Below are 15,881 nucleotides of genomic sequence, written 5' to 3' on the forward strand. Positions count from 1 at the left end.
TCTAACTGGCCCAGTTGTGAGCTCTGTGCTCCAATCCTTTCCAAATCGTGGTGTTAGTTAACATCATATATAAACTGGGGAGGGGTGAGGAGGGGAAAGGCGGGGGGGGGGGGGAGACAAAAATAAGAGGGCAAGGCCGGAAGTAGTATGTCATTTTGTGTGTGTGTATATGTATTCAAGTATAAAAGGACATGAACCCGGACAAGAGGTGTGGAGAATTATAGCTTTATTGTGTAACTCTTAGTAAATAGAGATTATACAAAAAATAATCCAGGAGAGCTGATGTGCGTGTGAGTGAACAGAAAGGCGGAGGGTTTAAATCTCACAACACCAACTATGCCTCCCCAACTTCGTTAAGAAACTAGCTACCTTGAAGAAAGTCTGGATTCAGCCGGGACCTGCTCTGGTCACTAGACTCATACCCGGCAAAAAGGAAAAAAGAGTCTCCAGACGCTGAAAAGGGATATTTATGGAATACAATCCTAAAGAGACAAGGATTTTTTTCTCCCACATTACCGCACATCGCCTTTTTTGGAGGGAAAAAAAGTTTGATAGGTAATGCAAAATGGCGACCTGCAGTGACGTCATGCCTGCCTCGGTCGCGTACTGGGGCCTCAGTAAGGGCGGAAGCGGGCTAAAGCTGCCTCCAGGTACCTCAGTACGGGCGGCCCCGGCTACCTACGCAAAAGGGAAAGTATGAACGTCGGGCGGATGTGTCCCAGCGGATAATTTAGTGAGGGCGGAAGCTCTTCTTTTAAGGGCGGAAAGGCTCCAACCCAAGGATAATAGCTTCAGCGCCTGTTGCGATTCAGTCACTTCCGGGGCGGATCGGAAGTTGCTTTGTTTTGCTTCAAGATGGCTGCGGGGATGTATTTGGAACATTATCTGGACAGTAAGAGCAGGCTGGAGGAGGGGGTCAGGGGTCATAGAGTGGCGGTGGGAGGCGGGAATCGGGACTGAGGAGCCGTACGGCCCCGAAGTCCCGGTGGTCAGAAAGTCACAACTGTGAAGGGGTTCGGTGAGAGAATGTATTGGACGGTGTGAAGAAAGAGGGGGCGGGGCAGCAGGGTCGAGGCCTGGCTTTTGGGTGTAGACGAGGGAGGGGCTGCGCGGTAGGACTGAGGGGATGGCTCTTGAAGGACTAATGGGCAGAGCTGGAAAGATATTTGCCGACCCCATCTCCAGGGCCTCCAGCTTCAGGATATTTTTTTTTTTTCACCCCGAATCGTTCCGAATCGATTGTGTTAGTGTATCACCCACTGCCATTTGGAGCGGCGACAAAGACCTGCTCGCAGCCACTCCGCTCAGTTCTTTCTCAGAAGCGGTCTCTCCTGGGCTAGGGGGCTATGAGTGGCTGTCAGATGATCAACTGGAACGCTTCTCTTCTTGGATCCAATTCCTTTCAAATAGAAATCTAGTGTTATGTTTGCCATTTGTGTAATCCACCCCTTCACAAAGCCTGTCACCCCTATGGGCTTACATTTGTCTTAGTGTTGGGAGTCGTTCGTTCATTCATTCATTCATTCATTCATTCATTTATTGAGGCCCTGCTCTGGGTCAGACTTAATGGCAGCTACTGTGGATATAGCAAAATGAGTAAGACAAAGACCCTGCCCTCAAGTGCTCATAACAGATTCTGATAATAAATGATTACAAAACAATGTGATGAGTGGAATCATAGAAATACATTAAAAGGACTTGGTAGCACTGGAGAAAGAAGGGCTAATTACCTAGGGGTGTAGGTACAGCTTTACCAGAGGATGTGATATTTGAATAGAGTTTTGAAGACTGAGTGTTTATTTGCCAGTGTGGAGAGAGAAAGGAAATTGCTGGTTGGGAAAAGCATCAGCAAAGGTATGATGGGTTTATGGCAGGTCAGGGAAAAGTGAAGTCAGAGTGTTTGATACATAGGACTCTAAGGTGGAAGATTGGGAAGTGGCTAGAAAAAGAGGCTGGGGCTGGATTGCGCAAGGTCTTTTAAGCCAAGCTAAGAGGTTTGCATTTTCAATAGTGAAGAACCAACAGATTTTCTTAAGTAGAGTGATTTTAATAAAGGAAGATAACTGATGTATGAGAAGGTCAGGTCTGAGAGAGTGACAGGAATATTTAGGAGCAAAAAGGACAGCACTGATTGAATGAGTAGTTGAGAGAGAAGGAAGAATCTAAGGTGATTCCTTGATCTCATGCTTGGGAAATGAGGTAGACAGGATGCCATCAGCAATATACTTAATTCAACTTCAGGAGTATAGCAATATACTTAATTCAGTTTAGACTTAAGTTTAGGTATGGACTGTAGGAGTGGATGAGATCAAGTTCATTCAGGGAATACAAGTAAAGTGAGAAAATGAGAGGATTAAAGTATAACCTCAAGAAAGCATTAACATTTAAGGGACAGGTAAAGAAACCATCACTATTGGAATTATCAGAAAGTATGTGATGAGACTTGGAATCCTAAGAGGAGAAAAATTTGCTGAAGGCAAGAAGATGGGGCCATCTGCTGCAGACATATTTTTTTTAAGATAGGACTAATAACAGATCGTTTGATTTGGTAAGTCATTGGTAACTCAAAGTAATCTCCGTAAACTAGTGGCAGCAGACCTGAGATTATAGGTTAAAGCAGTGAAGGCATTTTAGAAGTTTGAAATGGAGTCACGAGAAGAGATTTTTCTTTCGTGGGGAGACAAGTATAGATGCACTTGTTCAGGTATTTATTTAAGACCCTCTGTCTGCAAGCCATAGCAAAATAAGAGAGAAGACAGACACTTCCAGAAGGAAGGCTAGGGAGATAGATACCAAATAACTGGTTGCACAATTAATTATTAATTGCAGTTGGATAAATGCGAACAACGGTAGAGATAGAATAACTTGAGAGCATAATCCAGGACACCTGGAGTCTGGAGAAGTCCAGGTTAGGCTGAGCTTTGAAGAACGAAGAGTTTAGTAGGCCAACAGATATGGTGGAGGTGGGATGAAGAACCCCAAGCAGCGCATTCCAGGCAGAGAAAGCAGGAGACAAAAAGCCAGGTAGCAGGACAAGCCCTGGCAAGTTGGGGGCACTCGGAGAAGACCAGTCTGGTCAGATCAGACAGAGCACAAAGGGGGACTGACGTGAATGAAGGCTGGCGTAAGATGAGCATGGGCCAGAAAGTGCAAAATGGGAATAGGAATTGTGTGATAGGAAGTCACCAGGTGATTTTAAAGCAGGAGCATGACTTGACGAGGTTTACATTTTTTTTTTTTTTTAAAGCACATTCTGACTACGATCTGAAGACCAGAGTGGAAGTGTGTGTGTGTGAGGAGTGCTGGAGGATACCAGGAGGGTATTTGGGTTAACGGCAAGGAGCTTGGAGGCAAAGTTTGAAAGTCAAGGAAAGGGAGGGGCTGATTTGTAGAGTAAGGTCCTTGAGGGGACAAATGGTGGGAAAGCTGTGCAGAAATGGCAAAGTTAGTTGTGGAGAGACACAGACACAGCCTCCTCTGAGAAAGGAATGATGAGTGCTGTTCCAGATAAATCCAATGGTTCCAAGGAGGGAAAACTGAGTCCCGTTTTGGACCTGCACTTTAAAAACAACTGTTAGGCCTATGGAGTCCAGTGATTCTCAGTGTCTTTTCTTCTCCCTAGGTATCGAAAACCTCCCATTTGAACTGCAGAGAAACTTTCAGCTCATGAGGGACCTGGACCAAAGAACAGAGGGTACGTACAGAGTAAGGGGTTTGTGTGTATAAGGAGTGTGGATGATCATTTCTTTTTCTCTTTGGTGTTACCATGTCATCTGGTCTGATCTGGAGAACTGTGGCTTCTCTCTTTTTTACTCTCTTGGAATTCTTAAAAGGAGAGCAGTGATGAACTGCATTTCTATATCCGCTTCTCATAGTAAATAGAGTATTGCGACAATGCCTCAAGAATTCAAAGATGTTATGTTCTTTATATCTGCAAGAAGAATTCAGAGATAAGGCAACCCTAGAATCATTTCTGTTCTCTATGTTCAATATGTCTATAGGAAGATTGTCGGAAGACTAGGATGTTTCTGCTCCACTGGATTGATAACGTTACTATCAAAAAATTCATTGTGGCTGTAGACCGCAAGTCATGTTGGTAGAGAAGTCCTTAAACAGAAGGAAAGAGAGAAAGAAAAAAAAAGAAGAAGGAAAAGCAGCAATTAACATCAGGATCTCTACACTGTATTCTTCAACCTTACAGAAGCAGTAGATACCATCTGTGGCTTCTTTTGGATGTTGAGCGAGTTTGGCTGCATTGAGGCATTCACTTGGAGCCTGAGGCTACTCTACAGTGGTCAGATTGGTCTCTTCAAGGTCAAAGATGTCGTCCGTTGGAGCCAACCCCCGTACCTGCTGAAGGATATATAGGTCTTATCTTCCACCCTTAAGTAGCCATGCTCAAAGATGTGACAAGCTGGTGTTAGAATACCCAGAGCTGTGATTTCAGCTACCCTGGGTAAGTTTACTCACGAAAAGGTGAACATCATCTAAAATCCTGGATGCAGACCCCTGAGAACTGGCTGCCAAATGCTGGGAACCAGCTTCGCATCCTTTGTAACTCAGTTCCAGCTCTTGAGTTTATACACAGAAAGACAGTTGGAGATTATCAAACTATGTGCATTTTCAGCTTCCTCCAAAGGCCTCAGATGAAATGGGGCACAAACATAGTATGTACACAGATCCTGCCAGCTGTCTGTCGCTGCACCATGCTACAGTCATTCTTTTGTCTCTTTTCATCGACATGCTTTATGAGCCTTACCAAATATCAGGCAGTAGAAAACTACACTCTCGCTGTCTTGGGACATCACCAGCCTTCCAGTATGAAAATGTTCGGAACAATGTCTAAGATGAACAAACAGAAAAAAAAGTGATGGGAAATACGAACAGGTTGCTGAGCAAAATAGGGTAGAAGAACTGTTACATAAATGAACTAGGGCCTAGTTTTAAATGATGAGTCACAGATGTACAGACCTGGAAGCCGGCAGCAGCAGATGACCCAGCCGGGTTCGTAGCACTCAGAGCTGTTGCGGAATGTTTTTGAGACAAGGAATCGGGAGGCTGTGAGACAAAATTCATGGTTCGAGAAGCAGCCAGCCCTGCAAAGAAGCATCTTCAGACATCAACAAAAATATACTTTGGTGTTAATGTGGTGTGCAAAGGCTCCCTCCCTCCTTATGTTTCAATAATTTTAAGTTCCAATGGTGCTAGCCATGTTTTCAGCACCTGAAGGCACCTCTAAGACAAATACTGTCAATATGTTGCATTACTTGAGTAAATGGCACAGTACCTATGAACTTTCAGGGCATTTTAGTTCGAAGGTTATGATGATCAGTGGAAAAGGTCCAAGAAACAAGAGGAAGAAGTGTGTTTCACCTAGCCAGTCAGGGGCCATAGTGACCAGGCCTCTGTCTCTGTTGTAGACCTGAAGGCTGAAATTGACAAGTTGGCCACTGAGTATATGAGTAGCGCCCGCAGCCTGAGCTCCGAGGAAAAATTGGCCCTTCTCAAACAGATCCAGGAAGCCTATGGCAAGTGCAAGGAATTTGGTGACGACAAGGTGCAGCTTGCCATGCAGACCTATGAGATGGTATGGCCCTGTTCACGGCTCCCCACTTACCTCCCATCTAATCCTTGGGGTCCTAGACCCCTCCTTCAGCTGTATTGGGATCTGTTTGGGTCTGGGAGATACATAGAATCCGCCTTAGCTTTTTTGTCTTTTACTGGAACTACCCTTGTACCTCTCTCTTTTCCTTCCTTCTACCTAGGTGGACAAACACATTCGGCGACTGGACACAGACCTGGCCCGTTTTGAGGCTGATTTGAAGGAGAAGCAGATTGAGTCAAGTGACTATGACAGCTCTTCTAGCAAAGGCAAAAAGAGTGAGGAGGGGGGCGGGGCTTGAGAGGTGGGCGAGGATTCAGAGGGAGAAGAAGCAGCTCTTCAGCTCCTAGGGAGGGGCAGCCGCGTGGAAGGAGGTGGAAGAAGGAAGAGTTAACCCATCTTTCTGTCTCCCTGCCTTCTGGCTTCCCCCCTCTTTCCTAGAAGGCCGGACTCAAAAGGAGAAGAAAGCTGCCCGTGCTCGTTCCAAAGGGAAAAACTCAGATGAGGAGGCTCCCAAGGCTGCCCAAAAGAAGTTAAAACTTGTGCGCACGTGAGTATATAAGGGAGCGCTTCACCAAATGACGTATTTTTTTTTCTCCCGCCCCACGCTCGTGCCTCACGCTGCCCCTTGCCACTTTCTCCGTCTTCTGTGCCAGTAACTTCTCCTTATCCCTGTGGTGTCTGCTGGATGGAGAAGAGAAGCCACAAATCCCTTGCCCCACCAGGATGTCTTTCTACCACCTGTGTAGTTTCCCTGCCTGCGGATGACACGTTCTCTTCCTCTTGGCATGCAGAAGTCCTGAGTATGGGATGCCCTCAGTGACCTTTGGCAGTGTCCACCCCTCTGATGTGTTGGATATGCCTGTGGATCCCAACGAACCCACCTATTGCCTTTGTCACCAGGTCTCCTATGGAGAGATGATTGGCTGTGACAACCCTGATGTGAGAACCAACCGTTTTGCCTCCAGATGGGGTTCTGGGGGTCATGAGGGAGTGGGTACAAGAGGGGAAGACATGGTTGAATAGTGGGACTCCAGGATAAGACGAAGGCGGAGTTGGTTGGCCTTGGGACCTCCAAAGAGGTATTCTCCAAAGAGAATACGGAATACGGGAACACTGTTCTCAGGAATCTGTGGAGGGAACTTCTTTTCTTTCCTCTGCCCTTCCCTGGCCCCTGACTTCTGCTTCTTCCGTCTTCCTCCTTTTCAGTGTTCCATCGAGTGGTTCCACTTTGCCTGTGTGGGGCTGACGACCAAGCCTCGGGGGAAATGGTGAGTGAGAGAGTTGCGGTAGGCGCTGGGCTGCCCAGGAGCTGCGTGGAGGAGGGCACTCTCCCTTTCACTCACTTTCTCTGCCCGCCTCTCTATCACGTTGCTTTCTAGGTTCTGCCCACGCTGCTCCCAGGAACGGAAGAAGAAATAGATAAGGGCCTTGGATTCCCACACAGTTTCTTCCACGTCCCCAGCTCCGGGCTAGTGGGGAGAGGAAAGCCTGTGTTGGGGCCCGGGGGCTCAGGGAGAGCGGATGGCGCAGTGTTGTCACCCCTTCTCCTTCCCTCTCCCCACTCCTGGTGCTGAGGCTGCATCCAAACCCTGGTAGGGAGGGGTGCTGCAGCCGCTAACTGTTTGTGCTCTCATTCAGCCTGCCCCCCTCAGAGGGAAGTGGTTATGCCCACTGTCCTTTCGCCTCCATGCCGAGGTTGGTGCTGTATTTCCGAGGAATGGTCCTCTTTACTCCCCTTGCTTTGTATTTAAGGACTTGGGGCAGTAGCATGGGGGCATTCCCCAGCCCTCCTAATTCCCTCCCCCTGTGGGGGGCTGTGGTGTGATAAGCTTTCTTTGTTCTCCTCCTGCTTTTTCCATGGTAGGGGCGCCCCCAGAGCATCTGGGCAGTGGCCTTAGTTGAAGGGGCACCCCTTCCTCTGTGCCAACAGGATTCATCCTGGCCTTGTGAATGGGAGAGGGGGCAAGGTGGAATGCAGATCGCTCACATGTAAAGGAATTTGAGTAGGTGAATAAAAGCTCTGCGTGTTGGTCTGCTGTGTTTACTGTAGACACTATTTTAGTACATGTGCTAATTAAACTTTTTTTTTTTTGCATCCTCCGGGTTGGACTAGAGGGGGGAGGATGACAATGCCAGAAGTAGAACGAGACATAGAACCAGAAGTGGTACCCCTGCTCCAGAGTCCACAACTCCTCACCATGGGGAGGACAAAGCTGGCTGGGGGGTGTGCCTCCAGGGCTTTCCAAAACTTTTTACAATTATGCATCTTTTCTCCGTAAACCATCTTTCACTTGATTTCCAATAAACGTGTATTTGTGTTTTGTGCATGTACCATTACACTATTAGCTTGGTTTCTTGTTTTAAACACGAAACAGAAAAACACTTTTCCCGTATGAGGATGGATTGTCTTGCTCACTTCCCACTGGGAAACCACTTCCTTAGACTGAACCAGCCTGACGCCTGAGCACCTCCTCACCTGGACCCTGCTTGCTTCCCCTTTTGGCTCATTTCTTACCTTAAGGGCCCCTCTTTAGTTCCCACGCAGGTAGACCCGGACCTTGTTTTGTACATTCCGTCCCTGCCTGCCCCAGAACCCTGCCTACATTCACATCTAGGCCTCTCCAAACCCCGGTTTTGTCACCTGTGATCTAGGGATAATAGTATCCGCTTTATGGGATTACCTTGGGAATAAGGGAACAACGTGCAAAGAACAACACATGTCCCACTCCATCGAAGGTACCGAGTCAATGACAGCTTTTGCCATCCTTATCCTCTCGAGTTGGAATATGACACGTGAGGACCCATCCACCCCTGCTGGCGCGGTGAACCCCGGAGCGCGCGTCAGTTTCCGAGGCCCCGCCCCCAGCCCTTTGTGACGTCTGGGCCGCACCTTCCACTCCCCGCAGGCGAGCCCGCGCCCGCGCCCGCCGACTGTCTCTGGCTTGGCCCGTTAGAGGCCGCTTTGGTCCGGGAAACGCGGGCGGATCGACTGGGGCCATGAGGAAACTACTCGCTGGCTTCCTTCTCTCACTCCTGAAGGGTGAGAGGTTCCCGCCCACTGGAGCAGTCTCTTTCACCCGGGGCTCCGTCCTCGGACCCCCAAGAGCCCTTGCTGCAGGGTTTTGAAACGCTTTCTCAGAGTGGTCGCGTTGGCTTTGCTCCCTAGCTACTTCTGGGGTCACACCTTAGCCTCTGCCCCTGGAATCTCCTCACCCTGATCGCCGGCCAGACATCCCCCAGTTTCCAATTTCCACGGGGCCCCACCTGCCATTCGGTCTGTCCAGGGACCGGAGCCGGTTTTGGAGTTCGGTCCATCCATCCGTCTGTTTCCCTGCCCCGCAGTGCTGCTCCGGCTTCCGACATCTGCCCCAGCCCAGGATTCAATTTCGGCCTCCACTCCAGGCAGCCCCCTCTCTGCCACCGAATATGAACGCTTCTTTGCACTGCTGACCCCAACCTGGAAGGCAGAGACTACCTGCCGGCTCCGTGCAACGCACGGCTGCCGGAACCCCACGCTCGTCCAGCTGGACCAATACGAAAATCACGGCTTGGTGCCCGACGGTGAGGACCAGAGTAGTGGGGGCAGCCCCGTGCTCACTTGAGACCAGGGAAGGGTATGGGCTGCACCTTACCCTGAGGCCATATTCTCCACTCTGCCGACCATAGGAACCCACAGCCCCCTCCAGGAGGGAGATCCCCCTAGTGTATTCACTTTCTGTACCCCCTGCCATTCTCAGGCGCTGTCTGCTCCGACCTCCCTTATGCCTCCTGGTTTGAGTCCTTCTGCCAATTTACTCAGTATCGTTGCTCCAACCACGTCTACTACGCCAAGGTGAGGCTCCAGAAGAAGGTTGGATCTGGTGTCCTAAGATCTCCGGAGAGGTGGAGGGGGTGAGGAGTTGAGGAAGGGTTCCACCAGAGGCCATCCTTAGATCCTCCCTCCCTGCCTCTTTGCCAGTCATGTGCTCAGGCTACACATGAATACGGTCTCGCCTTGGGCTTTCAGATCTGGGGAACAATCTTTTTACTGCGAGAAAAGTAGGGATGAGGCCAAGAGACAAGCCCTCCCATTTCTTCCAACACTTGAGTGACTTCACTCAAGTCAAACACCAGAGTGAAGGCAGAGGTGTGGCCTAGACACAGAGTCTTATCTCACAGGGGAACCCTTTCTCAGGTCTAGAGGGTTCCACCAGGGACCATATCCCTTCATCCCTGCCCAGCAACCGAGAGAGAGGACACATGCCAGAAGAGGACTGAGGCGTATGCGGGAGTAGAAGTCTGCCCTTTGGGAAAGGCATGCCCACTGTCCTTCTCTTCTTGCAGAGAGTCCGGTGCTCCCAGCCAGTCTCAATCCTCTCACCCAACACTCTCAAGGAGATTGACGCTTCCTCTGACATCCCACCCACCACGATGACCTCCCCCCTCTCTTCTCACGTCACAGGTGAGACCCTCCCAGCCTCTGGGAGGCTACCAGCAAGCCCTTCCACAAATCCCAGACCCCCAGAGTTGAGTTAAGGCATCCATGGTAGGAAATGGGGAAGAACATTGAGCAGGGTAGGGGGTTGGCCACAGGCAGCTATTTATGTAAGCAAGGAACCTGCCCTTTATGAATACAAGTTAGGGCTTTCCCCTCCCAGAGTATCATCTGACATTGCTTACAACTCTAGGAAAAATTCACTTTTCCTAGCTCCCCCAAACATTCCTGCATCTGGAAGTCCTCTGGGACTTTCATAAGCTCACAGTTTCACTCTCAAAAGGATTAGCTGCTCGCTTTTCAGAATCTTTGGTGTTGCCTCAGTGAGAGGGACGCGAGGTGGGATTTGAGATGGGAGTTAGGGAAGAGGAGCACTTGTAAGGGAGGTGGAAAGGAGACGCCACAATCGCCATGGTAATTATTCTTTTGCTGTGGTATTTGTACCCCCCACGTTTTGTGCGCTGCACGGTGCAAGTAAGTGTCATTTGGGCTGCTGTCCTGTGCTGTTGTGTCTGTGTGCGTCCCCCTGTAAACAAAGACACTCGGGGGCCAGAAACCTGACTGTTCCTTTCCGTTCTCTTTCTCGGTCTCCCAACCCCTGCTGCAGCCACAGAACGACAGGCCTTCCAGCCCTGGCCCGAGAGGCTCAACAACAATGTGGAGGAGCTGCTACAATCCTCCCTGTCCCTGGGGGGTCAGGAGCAGGGGTCCGAGCGCAAGCACGAGCAAGGGCAGGAGCACAAGCACGAGCAAGGGCAAGAACATAAGCAGGAGGAAGGGCAGGAGCAGGAGGAACAAGAGGAGGAGCTGGAGGAGGAGGGAAAGCAGGAGGAAGGACAGGGGACAGAGGAGGGGCTGGAGGCCATGGCTGGGCTGCAGTCAGACCCAGAGGTCAAGTTCCAGTCTGAGTTTATGTCTTCCAACCCTTTCTCCTTCACTCCCCGGGTGCGGGAGGTGGAGTCCACGCCTATGATGATGGAGAACATCCAGGAGCTCATTCGGTCGGCTCAGGAAATGGATGAAATGAATGATCTGTATGATGAAGAACCCATCTGGAGAAAGCCAACCCGTGACAGGTACAGATGGTTCTGACTCCCCCCACCAGCCCTACCTTCCCTGCTGCCTTTTTTGGGAAGGAGAAGCTCCCTGTCCCTGCCTTTGGCTTCCAAGACCCACTAAGGCCTGGTTCAGCTTCTGGGCCACCTAGCAACTGTCTGCCCCACCTGTTCTGTCACCAGTCATTGGCTTGAGCGCTACCCTAAGATGCCCATTCTCTACATGATGTAGCTCCTGTTCCCGAAGCTACTAGGCTTGGGGTCTGGTCTTGTCTCTGCCTCTGATGAACACTGCAACTTTGAGGAAGATTACTTCCCCTTTCTGGACCTCAGTTCCTCATTTCTAAAAGGAGGCAGTTGGGCCAGAGGCCTCTAAAGCTCCGTCGGCATGCTGAATGTGTGTGACTAAGAGCGGACACCAAAGGGGAGGGGAAAAGAGTGGATGTGGCTTTCTGCTCCGGTCCTCTGTCCCATCCCCACCAGCCAGTGCTGTCTTCTTGCAGCCTCCTGCAGATGCCTCATGTAGAGGCCTTGTTGGTGCTGTGCTATTCGATTGTGGAGAACACCTGTACCATAACCCCCACAGCCAAGGCCTGGCAGTACATAGAGGAGGAGATCCTTGGTTTCGGGAAGCCGGTATGCCTGCAATGCCGTTTAATGGATACATGCTCATTGACCATCCTCTGGGCCTGGCACCGGACTGAGCCTTGAGAGTAGGGGGAAGGCGGGGATACAGAAAGCCCGGGCATCATTTCATTCTCTCCGAGTGAGAATCCCTTCCTTGGAAGGATATCTCCAGTTCACCTTAAAGGAAGAAAGCTCAGTAGGGTGCCTGGGTGGCTCACTTGGTTAAGTGTCTGACTCTTGATCTCAGCTCAGATCTCAGCTCAGATCTTGATCTCAGGGTCATCAGTTCAAGCCTCGCATTGGGCTCCATGCTGGCCTACTTAAAAAACAAAACAAAACAAAACAAAACAAAAAACAAAAAAACGGAAGAAGACTCAAGACCTAGTCTGGAATCTGTTCCAGTCTGGAGTTCATGCTTCAGCTGAGTTGTTGTTAGGCTTGAGTCATCTCCGGATCTAGTTCACCATCTTCAATACTTGGCCTTGCCTTAGATGTAGCTCCCCTTTCCAGAGGAGCGATAGGACCCGTTCCAAGGATGTGTAGAAAGATCCCAGTCTCGGTGTTTTTTGAGTGTAGGAAGTTCGGGAGTCATGGAGAGGTCCCTGGATATCAGGGTCTGGTTAAGGGAACAGCAAGAAACATTTTACCTGGAGCAGAATGGCAGAAAATAGAGTGAGAGAGAGAGTAAGGGTCATAAGGCGAAAAATCTCAAAGGGCAATCTGAAGCATGTGCTCGGGTCATGGTCTCATGGTTCGTGGGTTCGAGCCCCGCATCGGGCTCTGTGCTCACGGCTCGGAGCCTGGAGCCTGCTTCGGACTCTGTGTCTCCTCTCTCTGCCATTACCCTGCTCGTGCTCGCTCTCTCTCTCTCAAAAATAAATAAGCATTAAAAAAAAAAAACCCAACTATAGAACAGGGCTCTGATGAAAGCTAAAGGAGGTGAGGTGACAGCATTTATGGCCATGGTGCCTAGCACTGGGTCAACTCTGTAAATGATAGCATTATCATTAGCAGAGAGAGGGAGAGACAGGGAAGGTCAGGAGTCTTTTTCAGAGAGTCTAAGTTAGGAGTGATTGTAGGTCATCCGGTGATCGACATCTGTCAGGCACGTGGCAATGAGGATTCGGAGCTCAGGAGGGAGATCCGAACTGATGATGAAGAGTTGGGTGTTGCCTGCAGAAAGATGAAGCTTACCTGGGCGTAGACACCTCATCCGGGAAGAGGGTGAAGAGATAGAGAGCTGAGGAGAGATCCTGGAGGAGCCCTGGGGGAGGGGTCAGGGAGAAAAGCTAGAGAAGCCTTTGCAAAAGCTTGAACGCTAAGAGGTTCTGTGGGGACAGCGCTGCAGAGCTGAAAGGGTCTCGGCCTCAGTCTGTCAACCACACTCCTGCCCCAGGTCTGTGACAGCCTTGGGCGGCGGCACTCAGCCACCTGTGCCCTCTGTGACTTCTGCTCCCTGAAGCTGGAACAGTGCCACTCGGAGGCCGTCCTGCAGCGGCAGCTGTGTGACAACTCCCACAAAACACCCTTCATCAGCCCCTTGCTCATAGCCCAGAGCATGTCCATCGGTACCCAGGTACCTTGCTGGGCGACCTGCAGTGGGGGAGGCCTCAGGCTCCAGGCAGGACTGGGCAGTGGAAAGGGAGGCCTGCTGGCTGGGGGGAGGGGGGCAGGGGCGTGCACGTCTCCTCTGTCCCCTGTGCCACAGGTAGGGACCCTAACATCAGGCCGCTTTTACGGGCTGGATATGTATGGTGGGCTCCGCATGGACTTCTGGTGTGCCCGGCTAGCCACAAAGGGCTGTGAGGATATTCGAGTCTCCGGCTGGCTCCAGACTGAGTTCCTTAGCTTCCAGGATGGGGATTTCCCCACCAAGGTCAGAGCCTTTCCCCAAAGTTCAACTCCATCCCACTGATCCCATTTCCTTGCTCTAAGTAGCCCTAGGATGTGCAAGGGGGGCTAGGCCTCGGGCTTCTGGGAACCAGTCCTCCCTGCCTGCCTCTTTCCAATAGACGCCCTTCCACCTCCCCCACCTCCAAAAAAGAGAGCAGGATTGTGCTTGTCAAAGGAGCAGGAATCAGAGGGGCGGAAGGGTGGGAGAGCACAGGAAAGCGGGACACAGGGGTTCTGCTCCCAGCTCTGCCAGTTAAGGGGCTTTGGTCAAGGCGCTTCCCACGCTGGCCCAATGTTCTACTCACCTCTACAACAAATGACTAGGTGATGCCCGAGGTGTCACTGACCTGTGACCCAGTGTTTCCCTGCTTCAGTGGCATCAACTTTGCTCCCCCTCTCCCCAAAGTTACCTCCCCTGTGGAGCTCCCCCTGTAACTGACGGCCAAGTCCCTCCCTTCTGTGGCTTAGCAGGGAAAATCCAGGCAAGGCGATAGCCAGAACACCTTAAGAAAGGGCTGATAGCTGAGCCGACAGACCCCTGCTCAGCTCTTCTCCCTGGGCCCCTAGATCTGAAAAGGTTCTCCGAGACTGTCCCTGTTCCTCCCCTGGATTTATGTAGAGATGGGGAGGTGAGATCCACAGAGGAGGGTGATTCACCCAAAGTCACACATGATTCTTCTACCCTCTCCCTCACTTAGCCATCACTAGAAGGCTCCCTGAGACTGGACCACGAATCGGACCCCCTTCCCCCTTCCTCAGCTGCTTTCCCAGCAAGCTGACCAGCAGGGCGGCCACTTATTCTCCGGCTCCTGGCTTTTCAGCACCAAACTGTGACTGAGGGTGGGGCAGGAAAAGCCAAGGGGACAGAGGCCTATTCCTCAGGGAGGGGGCACCCCCATTGTGGAAGGTCGGTTCTGGAGGGCTATACCCCTGGCCCTGGTTCTGCCATTTTGGGCATTCACTGAAGGGCTGGTGTCCTATAAGGTTTCTCATGTCTCCCCGCCTCCCCATTCCTGGCTCCTGGCTTAGATTTGTGACACAGACTATGTTCAGTATCCAAACTACTGTGCCTTCAAGAGCCAACAGTGCCTGATGAGAAGCCGGGATCGTAAGGTGAGCCCCTCACCCCGCCCACCCCCTTCTCCCATTGGCTCCTCGATCTGTCACCACAGATCGGTCTGTTCCCAGCACCCCCACACCCTGCTCCAAGCGGCAGGGATCAGAAGAGTTCCCTGTTTGCATCTCTGGGCAGAGGCCTCCACCAGAGCACTCTCTCCCACTCCTCCTGTCTTAGAGCGAGTGAGGCCCTCCCAGGCCAGGGGGTCCAGAAGGGATGCAGGGGTGAGGGCCCAGAGGGCATGGCAGCAAGAATCCCTAGCCGGGTTGGGCATTGGCTGTTGAGGTCTTGCTCTTGCCTCCCGCTCTTACTCACCAAGTAGTCTGGAATAAGTCACTTCCTCCTCCATCTTGAGACTCCTGGCTTCTCAAAGGAGGGGGTTGGTCTCCTTGGTGTCTCTTGCCAGCCTTAAAAACCCACATCTGTTTCCTCCTTCCTTCTACTGCCCTGCACCCATGCCTGCTCGTCTCTGGTTCTTGTGGGGATGTCTGACACCTCCCCACCCCTACGCCTCTGCCTCCAGGCTCTGTGACACAGACTGTGTGTACCCAATCCCTGTGTAGGTGTCCCGTATGAGATGTCTGCAGAATGAGACTTACAGTGCTTTGAGCCAGGCCAAAAGCGAGGACCTTGTGCTTCGATGGAGCCAGGAATTTAGCACCTTGACTCTCGGCCAAGCAGGATGAGCTGGGATCCATCCTGTCTCCACCGCAGCCCGACCCTTCCACATTCTCCATTGCTTTTAGACCCCATCTTGTCAGTTTGCTTCCTGGCTGCCCCTTATGGGTCTCTTACCTGGCCCCTACTCACGTTTTCCTTGGGTTGGGGCAGCAATCCCAGAAGGGTCCATGATGGAAACTCCACCCACCTTAAAGGATGTCTTTACATAAAGTGTTTATTTTCAACCTGTGTGGCCTACTTTGGTTACGATTGCATCCTCAGCACTGCCTTCCTGCCCCCTGGGAATCAACATTCCAAACCCTGGGATTTATGGATCTATCTGAAGGTGAAAGAACCTCATGAATGGTACTCAAAGAAGTAGCCATATTCCCGGAGAAGACCTAAGAAGTCAGGAAGTTGGATTGAAGAAGGCCATGACTGGGGTCTGAG

General features: G+C 51.1%; 2 protein-coding genes and 1 long non-coding RNA gene across 8 annotated transcripts; 2 read left to right on the forward strand and 1 right to left on the reverse strand.

The window, feature by feature from the left end:
- The first annotated feature begins 781 nt into the window (after positions 1 to 781).
- Positions 782 to 7,634, forward strand: ING4 (inhibitor of growth family member 4). Of its 5 annotated transcripts, none has more exons than XM_019464704.2 (8): positions 783 to 892; positions 3,623 to 3,694; positions 5,421 to 5,587; positions 5,766 to 5,880; positions 6,044 to 6,152; positions 6,397 to 6,544; positions 6,812 to 6,873; positions 6,985 to 7,634. In XM_019464704.2, exons 1-8 carry the CDS (start codon positions 856 to 858, stop codon positions 7,022 to 7,024), a joined length of 750 nt encoding a protein of 249 aa, XP_019320249.1. In that variant the 5' UTR covers positions 783 to 855; the 3' UTR covers positions 7,025 to 7,634. The 5 variants fall into 5 exon arrangements, with proteins under 5 accessions (XP_019320254.1, XP_019320249.1, XP_019320250.1 ...); XM_019464705.2 differs by having other exon boundaries at positions 6,047 to 6,152; XM_019464706.2 differs by having other exon boundaries at positions 5,766 to 5,871.
- Positions 1,015 to 5,427, reverse strand: LOC109276123 (uncharacterized). The gene is made up of 2 exons (XR_008419435.1): positions 4,760 to 5,427; positions 1,015 to 1,399 (listed from the first exon to the last, which is right to left on the reverse strand). It is a non-coding gene; the product is annotated as an uncharacterized LOC109276123 (long non-coding RNA).
- A 646-nt stretch (positions 7,635 to 8,280) lies between the features above and the next one.
- On the forward strand, positions 8,281 to 15,680 carry ACRBP (acrosin binding protein). 2 transcript variants are annotated; one of them, XM_019464702.2, is made up of 10 exons: positions 8,294 to 8,645; positions 8,948 to 9,166; positions 9,343 to 9,437; positions 9,929 to 10,046; positions 10,687 to 11,155; positions 11,638 to 11,770; positions 13,158 to 13,337; positions 13,470 to 13,637; positions 14,684 to 14,767; positions 15,335 to 15,680. In XM_019464702.2, the coding sequence occupies exons 1-10, from the start codon at positions 8,603 to 8,605 to the stop codon at positions 15,455 to 15,457; spliced, it is 1,632 nt and encodes a 543-aa protein (XP_019320247.1). In that variant the 5' UTR covers positions 8,294 to 8,602; the 3' UTR covers positions 15,458 to 15,680. The 2 variants fall into 2 exon arrangements, with proteins under 2 accessions (XP_019320248.1, XP_019320247.1); XM_019464703.2 differs by lacking the exon at positions 8,948 to 9,166 and having other exon boundaries at positions 8,281 to 8,645.
- The last annotated feature ends 201 nt before the right edge of the window (positions 15,681 to 15,881 follow it).

This window comes from Panthera pardus, unplaced genomic scaffold (assembly GCF_024362965.1).
Source record: "Panthera pardus isolate Hobbes unplaced genomic scaffold, ASM2436296v1 HiC_scaffold_6, whole genome shotgun sequence".
Lineage (NCBI taxonomy): Eukaryota > Metazoa > Chordata > Mammalia > Carnivora > Felidae > Panthera > Panthera pardus.

Bases quoted from the DNA above. Each gene is read 5' to 3' on its own strand.
- ACRBP (XM_019464702.2), top strand. From the start codon at position 8,603: ATGAGGAAACTACTCGCTGGCTTCCTTCTCTCACTCCTGAAGG. The intron at 10,047-10,686 runs GTGAGACCCTCC...CCCCTGCTGCAG, and splicing joins CCTCTCTTCTCACGTCACAG to CCACAGAACGACAGGCCTTC. The intron at 13,638-14,683 runs GTCAGAGCCTTT...CTCCTGGCTTAG, and splicing joins ATGGGGATTTCCCCACCAAG to ATTTGTGACACAGACTATGT.
- ING4 (XM_019464704.2), top strand. From the start codon at position 856: ATGGCTGCGGGGATGTATTTGGAACATTATCTGGACA. The intron at 6,153-6,396 runs GTGAGTATATAA...CTTGGCATGCAG, and splicing joins AAGTTAAAACTTGTGCGCAC to AAGTCCTGAGTATGGGATGC. The intron at 6,874-6,984 runs GTGAGTGAGAGA...GTTGCTTTCTAG, and splicing joins ACCAAGCCTCGGGGGAAATG to GTTCTGCCCACGCTGCTCCC.